The following is a 17,793-nucleotide window of genomic DNA, read 5'->3' on the forward strand; positions in this document are numbered from 1 at the left end:
CTTTTCTTATTTACATAAAGTCCCCCTCCTCCTCCACCCCCTATTCGTCCTCCCACTCCCCTCCTCCTCCTCCTCCTCCTCCTCCTCCCACCACTCCTCCTACTCCCCTTGTTCCTCCATCTCGCAACACTCCTCTCTGTCCTCCCGCCACTCCTTATCCTCAAACATTTAGGGAGATGTTTTAAACATCTAGGGAGAAGACTAAAATGAAAATTAAAAATAATTTAAATGGGTGTGGGGTCTTTTTAAATTTTTAAAAGTTTTAATAGTTACCCACAACTTGAAGTTTTAATAGTTACCCACAACTTTTCCTATTTTTAATCTGACCCCCACCCCTTTAATCACCCTTCTTTTGTTAACAAAAAAAAAGTATCCCAAATTCTTATACAAGACTTCAAAATTCTTTTTTAACTCATTCTTCCAAATAAGTATGTCTTAGATCATAGATATAACCACAAGTCCAAGAACTTCCCATGCAGTTATCTTATAGTAAAACCTTTGATCACTATCACAACAAAAGCTTCCTATGCATTAGATTCAAAGTAAACCAAAATAAATATGCGAATGTTGGTCTGGAAGTGGTGCTCGATTGTGGCGGAACAAACTATTTACATTTTCTTTCTTGCAAACACGATCAATAAATAATGCACAGGCTACTTCCATTTGAATGAAGAATTATCAGCAAAATTGACAAAAAATAATTACAAAGAATAAATTGAATGATCCTAGCTACTTTTAAGTACAAGTGGAAATGCAAAAAAGGCCACATTGATGTAGAGCCATGTAGCAGATCATCTCTGAAGGCATAGCTTTTCTCAGGTCTCTGCTCCGCTCAAGTTAGCCTATCAAGCAACAAGTCAATCTCTTCCGCGTTCCTATCTACCATGCCCCGGTTCTATAACGAAAGAATATTTTAGCCCATGTTCTAAGATTCCTAAGCAGTTATTGGACTGAGACGGGTTTAAATGGAGCGACATAGACAATACAGATTCATATAGCCGACTTCAACTTGCTTGAGATTGAGACATGGCTGTTGTTGTTGTAGTTGTATTCAGATCCCTAAGCAAATCATAACATGAAACAAATAAATAAATAAGGTACTCTAGGTAGCGGATATATATTAACCTCAACATCCTAGAAGGTCTCCTATTGCTAGGCAAAATAAAAGAAAGCAAAAGGGAAATAAATAAAAAGAGCTAGGTACCTTGTACCTGTTGGGAAAAATGTACTCAACAGAGGCGGCTCAAACATATGTGTGACCTAAAGCTAAAGTTTAATGTGAGGCCTAAATGTTTTTTTAAAAATTGTTAATAATTTTTTTATAATCGATTTCCTCTAATAATTCCTTTTCAATTGATAATATAGCCAACAAATTTAATCTATCTTGAGACATTGTTAATCTTAGGTAAGATTTTATCAATTATAATCTTGAAAACTTCTTTGAGACATTGTTAATCTTAGGTAAGATTTTATCAATTATAATCTTGAAAACTTGTTTTCTTTGAGACGACTGTTATAAAAAAACTCTACTTTTATACGAAAAGTACTAAGTATTTTTTTTAAATACCTATAAATCTATTATTTCTAAAAAATGGGAGGCAAAAGCCTTACTTGGAACAACATTAGAGCCGGCCCTGGTACTCAAGGAGTGTCATCATCCGAACTAGAATCATCAATTCGCCTGTCTGAGATAGCCGGAAAGAGCTTCTGACGCTGATCAGGTCGTGGTGAATAGGTTGATTGATCAGGTCGCGGTGAAAGAGTGGATTCTGAAGTCGTAACGGCTACATGTTCTTTCTTTGGTGTGCTATTTAGCTTTCTTGGAGCATTTTTCACCTCTCTGCATACCTTATCCAATATAACCAGAAAATCCCTTACAATTACAAACAATCGCAAACCTTCATCCTTCTTAGCATTTCCATGGAAATAATCACCCGTACTCTTAACAAGAGCCATAATTCGCTTTTCTTCCTCAAGCAATGACATGACTTCACCTTCAGCATTCTGCACAAAGTTCTTCATAGTCTGGTGAAACCCATCTTCATCATCTATGTTCTTCATCTCTGAATTTAGGAAATCACGAGCTTTTATAAGTGCATGGCCAAGTTTGGACACTGTGCCTGTCAAGTTATCTGCATCTAGAATTGCAGCTCTTTTCACATTTTCAAGATCACTACTCAAACCGGAGATAACCTGTAAACCAGTACTCCGATAGTAATCTTCTGAATCCTGAGGTAAATCCTCGAGTAGATCATCGGACTTGATGCTAGACATACTCCGTTGATCCCTGGCAGCACGAGCAGCTCGTATACCTTCTGAGCGGATTATCTCCTGAACAACAAAATGCAGCAATGTAGTTTTCCCATCTATTCCTTTTACATCCGATAATTTCAGAAGCGTGTCAAGTTTAAATGCTTGTGCACCACCACGAAATGTTCCATCATTCATACGATTGCCTGTTTTCAAAACAGCCTCAAGGAGCTTGAGAAACAGCCTGCTATTCCGGAGTTCTGTGCAAGCAGCCTGGACCACAAAAGAACATGCATCAAACACCAATGTTAAAGGAATTTTAAAGAACTGAACAGAAGTATACAAACATAAGTCTTGAGCAGTAGTGTTTCAGAAAATCCTTAATGCATAAATTGTGCATCCAGCAGATGCAGACCATATTGTTAACATATGTAAGGAAGAAACCGGTTGCCCTGCAAGTGAACAATGTATATTCTCAAATTGGAAAATTTAGCTCTATGTTTCATATAGTAAGAACTATGGCATCGGACTTTCATCAGCTATAAAGAATAAGCATCTAACCATATATCACTAGCTCAAAATGAAGTGTGTCTTTTGATATCAAAAATTGAGTCACACTTGCATACAGCAAACGAGTTAACCTTCTGAATAGAAGCTTGACTAAAAGTAAGGGCGGACCATATTTTCAGTAACTGTTAAGTGAAGTTCCAAAATACTCCTGCTATTTTTCCATCATGAAAGTCAAAATAAAATATTTGATATTCCAAGCTTCATGATAAATTTGCTTTAATTTCAACATAGGGAATGGAAAAATAATCAGGTAACAACTACAATAAAGCAGAGTAAAATGCAGGGCAACACCTGTTATATAGTAAGCCTTGTGCAGATGCACAATTCACAAACCCATTCTTCTTACTAGTATCAGCATCTTATATGGTAACTATGGGAGCTTTCCCAGGTGGATTTCCATTTATTTTTCAACCAATATGGTTATTGATCATTTTTAGGAAACAAGGTCGGGTATGGTTATCTTTTCTACTTCTAAAGGTTACTTTGGCTTTTGGCTGGTAACATATAACAGGGGAACACAATGAACTTCATAGGTGGATTTAACAGCAAACAGTTAGAGACATAGTGGAAGAAGTGTCCATATAACACATTGGTTCTTCGGACAAGTCCACTTAGATTAATGTTGGAAGCACGAGTTCTAGAGAATTTCAGAGTATTTCCTCCAATTTGAAAACCGCAAACAAGTTACAATTTTCACTCTTTACTACCCAAAAGTGGATAGTAATCAAGAAAACAATATCTCACCTCCAAAGTGGAAAATGATTCTTTAATAATTGATGCCTCATCCGGAAGAGTGCACATGAAAAGCAACGTTTCTAGCCTCTTGAATGCAAATGGAACCTCAACCAATGCTTTCAGGAACCGCTCTGCCTGCCCAAGCCGAGAAAGATCCCCGTTATAGAGCCTCAGCTTCAATTCTTCCTCTGCCGTTGGTGCCATCTTAAGCAAAGTTTGTATGAGTTCAGAAGGAAGCTCATTTCCTGAGTAAATTTAAACCACTAATCACGCTTAGGTAGCTGCAAACTCTTAACAACAAACGACATTCCACTTTTAAGAAATATCACCCTAATTAACATACAAGCACATCAATGCTTTACCAATTGATAGCAAATAGCAACCGTATGTTGACAGTATAATCATTGTGATTGTGCTACCCTAAGCGAAACTGCTACTTCATATTTTTATTCTGACATCAGGTTTAGAATATGTAACCATTGCAAGGTAAGGCTCTCGGCAAAGCCTCAAAAGTGAATGTGATTTTGCAGATCAGTAGTAAAGCTGCTCTTAAAGTACATGTACATGCAGAGAAAGGTTAAAGGGTGCCGCAAGGACAACTATTCACACGAACAAAAACCAGTCATCTAACTAGACAAAATGCAGAAAGGCTAGATATCTTTTCCTTGAATGCATTTCATGATTTTACTCTGGAAGGGAGTTTCCAGAAGTACTAGATTCCGTAGACTAAAGGGGAAAAGGCAATGTCACACACTCACACTTCTAGCTGAACTAAGAAAGCAAAGAGCACTTATTTGAAAAATATAAAAAAGAAAATTGACCAACATCGATCAATACTAGAACTCCTTCCTTCCCAAGTTACTTACCTACTTTTTGGGAAGTTTCCTCCTCAATGACTCGAATTTCAAAATCTAACACTAGTTTACATAGTTCTTACTCTAAATGAGAAACACTGTTTCAACAATTTCAGTTTCACATTTGAGTACACTTTCGCATCAATCATTAATGTGATGTTCCATTTAAAAAAATATCAATTATATCTCTGAAATAGTGAATTAAGGCGTTTTAGTTCGAGAGGCAGTATAACAAAGCAAGCTCATGTGATAAGTAAGCATTACATGACTGTAATTAGGCATTTGGAAACACAATTCCCGGAACATTTTGACAACTAACAATGGAATACAAAAGCAAATAAACCTTTATGGATCAAGAATGAAGCAGAGGTTGATAGCGTGATTTACCTCAAATAGGTACAGAGAGAGCGGTCTATATACCTGGTCGGGTCAACACACGCTGCTGATAGCTTAGATCGGCCCATGGGTTTTAAGGCATGCAAATAGTTCACCAAAGAAGCATGACATACAACTAGAATTAAATCTTTGAGGACCTTTAAAAATGTTCAATCATTGGCATGAAGGAGATGGAAAATCGACAATAAGTTAAGCACAATGCTTTCGTTGAATTACTATACAACCAGTAAAAAAAAAAAAGAAGGCCAAATACATAGACAACCACCTAAACTTGGCACCAATTTCCACTTAAACACCTCAACTGAGACTTGTTCCTATTAGACACTTTAACTTAAGTCAATCTATACCCATTAAACACTTTGTGATTAACCCGTACACAAAATACATTGCGTGAAATTCACACGCTCTTACATGATAGAATAAGGAATAAAAAATGCCAAGTGTCTTTTCAGTTAAAAAACGATTTTGAGCAAATGAAACAAATAAAACAGCCGTCGCCCCCCCCTCACTATTTCCGGCAAATTTCAGAGTTATCTTGCTCTGAAACAAAACAAGTGCTGAAAAATTCAGGGCTACGGCAAATGCTTTTACGGTCGGTGTTTGATGGCGGAGAGTTGAAGAAGGTGGTGTTGGTGAGGCAACGATGGAACTGAAACAAAGCATGTCACAGAGGAGTTTGACGGTGTTGGAGAAATAACGGCGATAACAATTAGAAATTTATGTGAGGTGTCCAATTTCCCTAGCCGCCTGAATTTTCAAAGTGAGTCATCAAATTTAATGAGAAGAAGGGTTTGATAAACACTGGAAGACGACAACGACCGAGGAATATCATAATTGGAATTGCCGTCGGCAGTTGCAGTGGTGGCGGTGGGGTTGGTGTAGCTCTCTATTCCAAAGTCCATCATATTGCACAAAGAGTAAATTATTGGGAAATAGGCGCCTATACGTTTTTCTTTTTTTGTAATTATATGAGGTCCTCAAAGATCTGTAGAGAGAGTTAAACAGAAAGAGAGGAATTTGTATTTTGTAGTGGAAAATTTAGGGAGACAGAGACATAAGGTTGAGAGAAAGGGACCATGGCACCTGTGCGCTGGAGTAAGATTGAAGGGGACAAAAAAGGTTCATGGTTGTTTATGGAGAAATTGGGGAAGGTTGAGAGATCGGTGGAGGAGAGAGAAGAAAAAGAGAGGAAAAAACACTAAAAAAGCAAAAATTCTGGTTGTTCACGCTCGAATATGAAGTGCGGTACACGCATTGTGCCACGTAAGCTGAATGTGTCTAATAGGTTAGTTTGAAGATAGATTAAGTGCCTAATAGGAACAAGTCTCAGTTTAAGTGTTTAAGTGGAAATTGGTGTCAAGTTTAGGTGGTTGTCTATGTATTTGGCCAAAAAAGAAAGATTGGCCCAAAAATCTTGAAACACTTGAGAGGGGAATGCGCAGACGAATCTTGCGCACTCCTCTTCCTCCACTCTTTTAATTTTGTTGTTTTAATCTTTCATAGATTCTTCTCTTCAGTTAAACGCATGCTGAAGCAATTACATGCAAACATTATTTATCTGTTAATGATCTCAAATGATCATAGAAGCCTCTAGATAATCATTCAGTTCTCTGAGTCAGGGAAACATTCAGTAGTCAATAAGGTACAACATGGGTTTTTATCCAATATAGTGCCAAAGGGGACATACTTTTAAGCAGTTCTTTGATTTTTACATATTGAGGGAGTGAAAGAAGGAACAGATGATCACCTTCTTTCAGTGCATCACAAACTTCTTCAGTTGTCACGTTTAAGGCTTTAAGAAGAATAGATAAATTTTGTGCTTTCTTCTGATCAATAATTTGAATATATAGGTTGGAAGCATCTTGGGAGGATTCTTTCTTTGACCCATTCTTCTTTTTATCAGCAGAGGCATATCCAAATAGACTCTCTATTTGCTCTTCATCGAACCTGTTAAAGGATATTCACTGTCTATTATTAAAACAATTCAAAGCTGCATCAAGCAAGAAAAGAATAGACTTACTGGAAAGATCCTGCCTTGACTTGATCCCAAACCATTGATTGGTCAGTGTTGGCTTGAACCTTATCCCAAAAGAAAGGCTTAAGCTTAGTTTTGGAAGCATCGGTATCTTCTGCGTCAGTTGCGAATGCATTTGGTCCAGCAGGGGAACGTCGAGGTGGCTTCAAGCCCGTGGAAGGTGGCCGAGGTGGACCACTGCCTGGAGGTGGTGGTCGAGGACCAGGCTTTATAGGTGGTGGAGGAGGAGGTCCAGGTGCACAGGGACGTGGGCCAATAGGCTTAACTGGTGGTGGAGGTGGTGCAGGAGTTGATGGCTTTGCTGGAGGCGGAGGTGGGGGTGGGGCTGAGGCTGCCGTAGCAGGAGCTTCGGAAGTAATCATCCTACCAGGGGGAGGTTTCAACGGAGGCATTCCAGCGGGGGCCGTCCTTCCAATCTCAATCTTAGAATCATCATGGGGATTCTTATTGACTGAATGATTACTGAATGAAGCTCCTAAAGCAGATGACTTATGTGATGAATAGTCGCTCGAGCTTAAACTAAGAAGAGGCCTCTCATCATTCAACCCCTTTTTCGATCTCCCACGACACTTACAACAACAGCATATACACAGGATTGCAATAAGAACAGATGCGGCAGCAGCAGCCGCAATAATAGGAACCCCAGGAGTGCTTGTTTTCTTACTGCCTTTACCTGCAGATTTCTTTTTTGAGTTTTTGTCATCTTTTGATTTAGATGACTTTGAATTAGGAGGAGCAGGTGGTGGATTAGGGGCTGCTTTCAGTTTTCGCCGTTTAGGAGCTCGGTGCCAGGAAAGGAGACACTCCACACACTTGGTATACCAATTTGGCGAGCCCTTCTCCTCTCCGCATATAAGAAACAGGAGATTTTTTTCCCTCAAACAACCTAGAAGAGCTTGCTTAACCAGCGGATGCATGACATTGACATGCTTATGTTTTTCTGACCTACTGTCAAGAAGGACTTCGTCTTTCCCACTTGAATCTTCCTTTGCAACATAATACTCAAGATCTACAACAGCTTCATTAGCACGTATTAACTCTATCCTACAGTTCAACCACAATAGCTCTACCTGCACCAGGAGATTTGATCAAGCTTTCTGATGAATGCTCATTCTCAAACGTGTATAGATCAAATAATTATTAGTAACATCTACCAAAAATTAATTTCAGGAGAGTCATAGGTGAGAGTTATGGATGCTAATCCAGGTCCAAGTGAGTTGGAACAACAGGAATGGTTTATTTGCGCTTGATTATGATAGATAAACCTAGACCCATATAAAGGAAAATTGGCAGCAGGAAAGCAATAAAGAGCCATTGAAGGAAGCAAAGACATGAAAGATCAAAATTGGAAAGGCTAGAGTGATATAAGGTAAAGTTGTCTCCGTGTAAACTAAAAGTCACGGGTTCGAGCCGTGAAAGCAGCCACTAGGCTTACATTAGGGTAGGCTATCTACATCACACCCCTTGAGGTGCGGCCCTTCCCCAGACCCTTCGTAAATGCGGGATGCTTTGTGCACCGGACTGCCCTTTTAGATGATATAAAACTTTGAAATATCAAGCATAGGCCGTCCTAGTATCAGAGAAGAGCAAATGCTCTCATTAATCGATACGAACTGCATAGCATGAAAATCATTCGACAACATAAGAAATTGAACATCAAGAACTCCTACTCCTACAAGGGATCAAGTAATGCTTAATTTCTCCTTAATGCTGGTCTAGAAGAGCTATCCTATCCGAAGAAAAATAAAAGGCCAATAAAGTAAATTTCTTAAAAGGAACATTTGATTGCATATGAGAGTGACTGAAGCTCAAAAGAAAATATAAGAAAGTTCAGTACCATGTCTCTGTTAATCTCCACAGAGCTAATGAGATTGGCAAGTAAATAATCTTCTGAGTCCTTGTTGCTTCCAGGATTTGCAGCTACCAAAGTGAAAAGCAGAAAGAATACTACAAATAAATGAACTACTCCTCTCACACCCATTTGCCCTTGAATCAGCATCAAAGAAGTAGAAAATGCTTTTCATGAATAATTTCAGATAAACCTCAGGTCAATTTCCCGAGGCCACAAAAAGGTCAACTTTTTGCTGAATTTACCTTTACCAACTCTTAACAGGCTTCAAAAGAAATAATATTTCCACTTCCAAATGTCTTAAACACAATTTTTTTACAAGAATCTTTGTGACCCCACCTCCAATTTTCATGCAAATACTTAATACAGTGGCATCAAACACAACACTCCATAAATCCAAAAAAATAAAATTAAAAATAAAATCAATAACCTTTCTTTGGAAATGATCAAATCAAAAAACTCGTCAATTCTCCATACACACCTCCCAAAACCAAACAAGAATAATCACATTACAATGTAACATGTCATTGAAAGCCTAGGCCCCGCACCCAAAAAGAAAAAAGAAATATAAATTCTTTCACTTGGGGTTTTGTATATGAAACCAGATCAAGCAAAAGGCTAAATACAATTAACTTACATGCAATGGGTGCGGGTCAGGGAGGGGCATGAAGTTGACCCGGAAAAATCTTTGGGTCGAAAAAGTGGATTTTTGTTCTTCAGGAGATGCTGTAACAAAATTTACCAATCGTTTTGCATTTTTCTTGCTGTGTGTAATTCTACATATTTTTGTTCAATCCATTTTTCCTTTGAATTTCCCTTACAATAGAATGCGACAATGACGCTGAAGAGATCCATGTATGGCCTGTGATTCATTTTATTTCATATGTTATACTAGTGAATATTATGAAAAATTCCATGCACCTTATTTTATTTATTTGGTTAAATAGGGTCAAATTTTAAGATGATATATTTCGTGTGTAGTATATAATATTTTATGTGATATATATAAATTCATTTCAATATATTTTATATGTATATTTAAATGTTTACCCTTGACGCTTGATATCTCACTTTTACCACATATCATTAAAGAACAACATTATTAATTTCTTGCGTTACTCCACTTCCGAAAGTGGCTTTTTCAGTATTCAAAAGGAGTACTGGATTCCAACCTGCTATGGCCATGAATTTTCCAATATGAATCTGAACGATACCATCTGCTTTTTGGACTAACTAAGTGGATATGCAAATGTCATTCAGTTAAGCTTATTTAATTCCAGAAATGAAGAAATATTAGAGAAAGTCGAAAGAAAATATGTTGGTGCAAGTGTTGGTCATGACAATACACGTGCTAATCCACTTTCGAGTATTCTGTTCACACTTGCTTCATCGCTACATATGGCTTACATTTTATTTTTAATTTTCATTGTTTTGCAATGTTTACAAGAGTTAGACTACTACGCCTTTACTATATAAAAAATATTTACACAATCAAATTACTTATAAAATAATTATAAATTAGTTTCTATGATATTATAATCATTAACATAATCTGATAAACTAATTTGCTATCATCAATTCAACTACATTAATAATGTATATATATGTAATGTTAGTTTAAAGAATTCCATTGCGCAATGTTAATATAAAGACATATTACATGCACGGGCAATGTAAAGATTTCTTACAAAATGGACTTCCCTTTCGTAGTAAGGTCCCGGGTTAATACCAGAAATTGAAAAGGACCAGTCAAACCAAGAATTACCAGAACATTTAAGTACTCTTATAAGACAAACAGTTGGCTATTTTATTAGGCCACGTCGTCTCAATTCAACGACTGCCGCTGATTTACTGTAGTGTTGCACAAGTAATTTTCACATTTTTCTTGATAAGAAATATATTCCCTTATCTTTACAGCACATATTTCCATATATTCCACGAGAATTTGTTCTCTGCCTAGCTATAGGCACCTCCTAATTATAGACTAATAGTATAAGGAGAATTGAAGTCTCAAATTCTCTGTCCAGCATTATTAAAAGAACACAAATTTCTTTTCATTTTCATCCTTGAAGTTCAATGACCAGTTACAAACAGATTGAAGTTCAATTTGAAGAACCAAACCCACAGAAATGGTGTGTTCCACTAAAAGAAGATGTTTTTGTAACTTTCATGAACAAGGGGAATTCGACAACTCACAAGGCCTTGTGTGAAGGTTCGCTGTTTAGTCCACTACTGTTTGGAAAATTCTTTGATCCTTCAGATGCATTTCCACTGTGGGAATTTGACTCAGATGTGTTGTTGTCCAATGCCCGCAGCTCCAATCAGTGCACAGTTGACTGGTCTCAAACAGAGACAGATTATCTATTGAGAGCAGAAATACCAGGTCAGTGCTTCCAATAAATATTATTTACTTTCAATTTCAACATTCATAATGAGTTTGAGTTTATGTATGTATATATTTTAATTTTTATATATGCATATATGGTTCAACCTGAAAATAATAATAGAGCCATCCTAAATCAGCAATGAGGTCTATCTTATTTGAATTTTATGGTCCGTCAAAAAAACTGCAACGATTATGTAAAATTATACGGAATATATAAAAGATTATATTATGTATATACGTCAAAAATTAAACCTTGAACACTCTTTGTAAAATTTCTGGCTCCGCAGGTCCACAAAACATTAGCCTGTATATGGAGTTGTAGGTATATAATTCCTCTAACTCATAGTTTGTTTTACTTATTGGCTGAGACAAAGAAACCTTGTCCTCAATCAGATGACTTGGGAATAAGGATTATTTCAGCGAAATTTCAAATATTGAAGTTTAATACTTGCATATTTATGGCTTGCAATGTGAATTAACACTGTTGATATCTGAAACAGGAGTTGGTAAAGGTAGCATTCGTGTTTGTGTTGAGGATGGGAAAGTCTTAGTGGTCAGTGGCCAGTTGAAAGAGGCCGGGACGACGGACTGGAGAGCAGGAAATTGGTGGGAATACGGCTGTGTCCGGAGGATTGAACTGCCTGAAAACGCAGAGTGGAGGAAAACAGAGGCATTCTTGAGTGGCGATCACAAATTCTTAGAAGTTAAGATTCCAAAGACCCCTCCAATTCCAAATGATGATGTACCTTAAGGGAGCATTTAACGGGGCAAAATAAAGATTCTGAGCTTGCCTAATACAGACATCGATGTATAAAAATGCAATCTTTTATATAACAGATTATTCACGTTAGCATATGGCCTGGGGACATGCTTCACATGTTACTAAACAGGTTTAGTCTGTCAACTTTAGAGTAAACTGGCAAAACAAGTACAGTTCCAACATATAATATTCGGTCTTTCACCCATCTGCTTTTTTCTTCTTGATAGAATATATCATATATTCGAGCTTCAACTTTGCGGTTGTGAGATTTTACATATCACCTAAGAAATTCAATTTGCACCAAAGGATGAAAAGAACAAGAGACATATTGCTCCCGATGGAATTCTAGTGGGCTTTGCAAGTGCCAAATTCATATTAATGGTTGAGATCATGCATTAAACATATTGTATAATCATTTCGTTAATTCTTTCTTAACCACCACCACACACTAGCAAGCGAATGATAATCCAAAGAGAGCTACTAAAAGATGCTTGAAAAAGATAGAAGTTAAGTTAAATGGAAAAAGAGATCGTTGATAAATAATATATAAGGGATAGTTTACAACCGGGGATGTAGCTCAGATGGTAGAGCGCTCGCTTAGCATGCGAGAGGTACGGGGATCGATACCCCGCATCTCCAGTCGAACTTTTTCCTTATTTCTCTGTGTCGTTCCAATGCAAAAGGCTGATGGGAAAGCGAAATTTTCAGGCAATTGCTCCATTTTATTATACAATATGATTATAAAATTTTACTGAAAAAGAGCGCGAGTTCATTTGGTTTCTACATCTACTGTATAAGGAATAATATACATAACATTAGTTCCAACTTCGAAGTAAAGATTGCGAAATCGATTAAACCATAGCTAACAACAAGCTATTCAATTTAAAAGTCTCTTTCTCGAGATAGCTTTGTAGAAAATTAGTAGAAAGTTAGAACAATTCTTTTCTTCTTTTATGATTTAATGTTTTGTACAATGTGTATGTTTATACAAGTATTTGAAAGACAAGAAAGGACAACTACAACTATATTTAATTAGAAGTCCCTAATTCCTATATGTTTGCCCATAATCACATGTATTTGCCCATAACTCTAGTTGTAACTTGAATTTGGATAAGAAAGATCTGGAAGGTCTAAGTGTCTTTCAACTGTATCCAATATGCTACATTAAAGTGGACCAGATTTGGGTTGCAGTAATAGGCCCAGTTCTTTATTTGTATTGGGCTGCTGATTTATGTTTTGTGTATTTGGCCCAAATGTATGTTGTGTCTGATAGGCCCATGTATGATAGGGTATGGTCTTTTATTTTCTAGATCATTCGACAGACCACTTGGCTCTTTCTCTTTCTTCGTCTTCGACTGTATCGCCTCCTTCTTCCCCACTTTAGAGTTTAGGTTGTGTGAAGAAGATTTCGGTCCAACACTCCCCCCCCCCCCCCCCTCAAGTTGGAGGGGTGAGAAAGCACACCCAACTTGGAAACGATTGAGCGGTGTAGAGGTCTAGAAAGAGGTTTAGTAAACACATCTGCGAGCTGAGATGTCGAAGGAACAAACGATAACGAGATCAAGCCGGCGAGGAACTGTTGACGGACGAAGTGACAATCAATTTCTACGTGCTTCGTCCGTTCGTGGAAGACCGGGTTTTTTTGCTATGTGAATAGCTGCCTGGCTATCAGAATGAAGAGAAACTGGCAAAAAGGGGGGAACTGAGAGATATGTGAGAAGGCGTACAAGCCATGTGAGTTCTGCAACGACCTTCTTCATAGATCGGTACTCGGCCTCTACAGAAGATAGGGAGAGTAAAGATTGTTTCTTTGATTTCCATGAAACAGGGGATCATCTAAGGTTGATATAAAAGCCACTTACTGAGCGACGTGTCTCCGGACAGGACCCCCAATCTAAGTCACAAAAGGCGAGTAATTGAAAGGATGGGTCTGAATTCATAAAGAGCCCAAGCCCCTGCGAAGATAGTAAATATCGGTGACATCGTAATGCAGCATCAAAATGAGGTCGACGCGGACTTTGCATATATTGGCTCAGATGCTGAACGGTGAATGAGAGGTTAGGGCGAGTATGGATTAAAAAATTGAGCTTGCCCAATAGTCGCCTGTAGATTGTTGGATCATGAAGAGGCTCACCAACATCAGCACGAAGCTTGCAACTAGGGTCTAAAGGAGATGAAGCTGGACGTGAATCAAGGACACCAAACTTAGAAAGAAGGTCCAAGGTAAACTTCCTCTAACTGATAATTAGTCCATGTTTTTCTCGTAATATTTCCATTCCGAGAAAATAACTAGCTTCTCAAAGATCTTTAACTTTGAATTCTGAATTGAGAAATGCTTTTAACCTAGAAAGCTTTGTAAGATCATCACCCGTTAGAAGTATGTCATCGACATAAACAGCAACAATAAAAATTCCAGAAGCTATCTTTTTGAAAAATAAGGAATAGTCATTAAGAGAATGGGAATCACCTTTGAAATTGAGGGCATCAGTAAGTCTTGTGTATCACTGACGTGATGCCTGTTTAAGTCCATATAAGGACTTTTTTAGTCTGCAAACATGGTTAGTAGAGGGTGAAGTCATTCCTGGTGAAAATCTCATGTTTACCTCTTCGTGTAGATCCCATGAAGAAAAGCGTTATTGACATCTAATTGAAATAATTTCCAATTCATTTTGACTGCGACTGCTAAAATACATCTAACAGTGGTTATTTTAACTACTGAACTGAAAGTCTCATTGTAATCGATTCCTTCCCTTTGTATGTCCCCTCGGATAACTAGTCGAGCCTTGAACCTTTCAATACTACCGGCAGATCTATACTTAACCTTATAGATCCATTTACATGGTAAAGATTTCTTTCCTTTTGGTAATTCAACCATTTCCCAGGTTTGGTTGGCCTCCAAGGCTTGAAGTTATGTAGCCATTGCATCCTGCCAACAAGGATGTAAAATTGCCTGGGAGAAGCTTGTAAGTTCAATGATGTGAGAAATAGAGGTTAGAAGTGATTGATTTGTAGGAGAAAGGTCTGTGAAAGGTATGGTAGTAGGTGAGACTGGTGCTGCAAAACACAAATCTGTTAGAGCAGTCAAGTACACATTATTGCACACATAATCTGACAGATAAGATGGTGGATTGTGGTCCCTAGTGGATCTCCTTAGTGCAGGTTGAAGGGGAATAGGAGATGGAGAAGAAGTGATCCTAGAGATAGAAGATAAAATAGGAGTTGTTCTAGGTGATGCTATTAAAGGAGGGAGAGTAGGACTAAGACTTAATTCTGAAGAAGAAGGGTGATTAGTCTGAAAGAAAGAGTGAATTTGGTTGGATATAGTAGAAACTTCTTTAGGAAAAATGGGTGGTTCAGGTGTAGGAGAAGAAAAAGGGATTATATCCTCATAAAAAATTATATTTCTAGAAATGAAAATTATTCTAGATTGAAGATCTAATAGTTTGTATCCTTTCTTCCCAAAGGAATATCCTAGAAATGCACATTTGACCGATCTAGATTAAAGTTTTATTATGTGATGAGGTAAAGTAGAAGCATAACATAGGCAACCAAAATATTTCAAAAAGTCATAAGATGAAGGTTTTCCAAAAAGGACTTCAAAAGGTATTTTGAAATTAAGCACTCTAGAAGGAAATCTATTGATTAAAAAGGTAGCAGTTAACAAAAAATCACCCCAATACATAGTAGGGAGAGTAGACTGAAATAATAGAGCCCTACATGTTTTTAGAAGATGTTTGTGCTTTCGTTCAACCACTCCATTTTGTTGTGGGGTAGCAACACAAGAAGTTTGATGAAGGATTCCATTAGAGAAGAATTTTTTTGAGAAAATGGATATTGATCCTAATTTCAAGGCATTATCTGAACGAATGATTTAAACTTTTCTTGCAAACTGCCTTTCCACCATTGCTATAAAAGATTGTAAGACTGGAAAAATATTGCTTTTTATTCTTAAAAGATAAGTCCAAGTTCCTCTACTATAGTCATTTACTATGGTCAAGAAGTATCTATAATTATCATGAGTTGGTACCTTGTAGGGTCCCCAGGTATCAACATGAATAAGTTAAAAAATTAAACTTGTGTTGATATTGCTTGAATGAAAAGGTAATTTTGTCTGTCTAGCTTGAGAACATATATCACAGGGAACATTAAATTTGGTTAGATAAGAAAACAGAAAACTGGATATATTTTGTATACTGGATGGAAGCATATGCCCCAACCTTTTGTGCCATAGGCTTACATTAGAACTGACTCTAGCAGAACAAGAAACTAAATGAGAGACAAGGTCTTTCCTAAGGTTATTACAAGCTGGATAAGACTGAAAAACTGGTGGACTTCCATAAGCTAGTCCAGAACTTAGAGAAGCTGGATTAAGTAGATATAGTCCTTCCTTCACTTCACCAATTACCACTGGCCTCTTCAGTGAAGGGCCCTGCAAAAATGTACCAAAAGATGAGAAAATCAAGGTACATATGAGTTGTTGAGCGAGTTTGTGAACTGAAATTAGGTTAAATCTGAAATCTGAAACATATAACACATTGTGTAGGGTTAAATCTGGCAAAACATGCACACTACCAACTTGACTGACCTTAACTTTATATGAATTTGGGAGATTAACATACAGAGATTTGGTTAGAGGTTTCACATTGAATAAAATAGAATATTCAAAAGTCATATGTTCTGAAGCCCCTGAATCTATTATCCAGGAGGTAGAATTCATGTAAGAGAAACAAGAAAGGCAATATAGGTTAGGAGCAGTGATTGTTTTACTAGCACAGTTGGCACTAGCATTTGCATCAGAAATTTTCTCACCCTGTTGGCCAACCTTCACATGTTGAAGAAGCTGGTAGATCTGATTTAGCTGCTCTTGAGTGATGACTTTTTCTGTTGCATGTCCTTCCAATATGTTGACTGACTGAGTTGTGTTTTCTTCATTCATGATTGTTGCATTGTTGTGAGGACCTGCTTGATACCTTTTGGATTTAGTGAACTTGAAAGTTGAGGGAAACCCAATGATTCTATAGCATTTGTCAATGGAATGTCCAGGTTTCTTGCAATAGTTGCATATCACGTTATGCTTCTTTCCTTCAACAGTTGTTTTGAACTTTCCTTCTCCAATAGTATATTTCTGAAAAGTGGTTTGCTGATTTTGTACCAGGAAAGCAGTCTCGACTGGGAGTTGTGCAACATGAATTTTCCTTTGTTTCTCATCTTGATTGAGAAGAGAGTAGGCTTGATTGACACTAGGAAGAGGAGTAATCATTAGAATGTTATTCCTCACAGTTGAGTAGGTATCATTAAGCCCCATGAGAAATTGGATGAGCCTACCATCTTGAAGGGATTTGAAAGTTCTGGACTTTCCTCCACAATCACACTCACAGGTGCAGTGCACACAAGTATTCAAGGTATCTAACTCATCCCAAATTCTTTTTACCTTTGTATAATTTCCTGCCACATCACAGATGCCTTGCACTAGATCACTCAACTCCTTTTGTAACTGGTAAAGTTGAGCACCATTACATTGTCCAAATCTGACCTCAAGCTCTTTTCAAATATTAGTTGAAGTTTTAGAATAAAGGACACTTTCAGCTATGTCCTTAAACAGAGAGTTCAAAAGCCATGATATAACCATATCATTGTAACGATTCCACTGCTTGAAGTCAATGGAAGAAGAATCAGGTTCAGAATAAGTTCCATCGATAAAATTAAGTTTATTCTTGGCAGAGAGTGCAATGACTATGGCTCTACGCCATCCTCCATATCCCTTTCCATCAAATAGTGAGTTGATAAGAACCATGTCTGGTGAGTCAGATGGATGAAAATAATAGGGATGAGAGGAATCGATAAGCACAACAGTGGGTTGAAAGACTGTGTGAGCTGCAGAAACATTGGAGGAGTCATCTATGGAATTTGTTGCCATTTGAAAAGAGAAAGAAAAAAAAGAAGGTAACTGAAAAAAAT

At 37.5% G+C, this 17,793-nt stretch overlaps 2 protein-coding genes and 1 non-coding gene across 4 annotated transcripts; 2 read left to right on the plus strand and 1 right to left on the minus strand.

The window, feature by feature from the left end:
- Positions 1-589: 589 nt before the first annotated feature.
- Positions 590-9,466, minus strand: LOC107777816 (formin-like protein 5). Of its 2 annotated transcripts, XM_075235272.1 has the most exons (7): positions 9,327-9,466; positions 8,678-8,760; positions 6,826-7,910; positions 6,553-6,752; positions 3,565-3,800; positions 1,612-2,523; positions 590-1,059 (listed from the first exon to the last, which is right to left on the minus strand). In XM_075235272.1, exons 2-6 carry the CDS (start codon positions 8,678-8,680, stop codon positions 1,642-1,644), a joined length of 2,406 nt encoding a protein of 801 aa, XP_075091373.1. In that variant the 5' UTR covers positions 8,681-8,760; positions 9,327-9,466; the 3' UTR covers positions 590-1,059; positions 1,612-1,641. The 2 variants fall into 2 exon arrangements, with proteins under 2 accessions (XP_075091373.1, XP_016453450.2); XM_016597964.2 differs by lacking the exon at positions 9,327-9,466 and having other exon boundaries at positions 8,678-8,974.
- Positions 9,467-10,653: 1,187 nt separating this feature from the next.
- LOC107777821 (21.7 kDa class VI heat shock protein) lies at positions 10,654-11,925 on the plus strand. Its single transcript, XM_016597968.2, has 2 exons — positions 10,654-11,072; positions 11,576-11,925. Exons 1-2 carry the CDS (start codon positions 10,766-10,768, stop codon positions 11,824-11,826), a joined length of 558 nt encoding a protein of 185 aa, XP_016453454.1. The 5' UTR covers positions 10,654-10,765; the 3' UTR covers positions 11,827-11,925.
- A 476-nt stretch (positions 11,926-12,401) lies between these two features.
- On the plus strand, positions 12,402-12,474 carry TRNAA-AGC (transfer RNA alanine (anticodon AGC)). The gene has a single exon. It is a non-coding gene; the product is annotated as a tRNA-Ala (tRNA).
- Positions 12,475-17,793: the final 5,319 nt, after the last annotated feature.

The sequence above is a fragment of the Nicotiana tabacum genome, chromosome 2 (genome assembly GCF_000715075.1).
Source record: "Nicotiana tabacum cultivar K326 chromosome 2, ASM71507v2, whole genome shotgun sequence".
NCBI classification, from domain to species: domain Eukaryota; kingdom Viridiplantae; phylum Streptophyta; class Magnoliopsida; order Solanales; family Solanaceae; genus Nicotiana; species Nicotiana tabacum.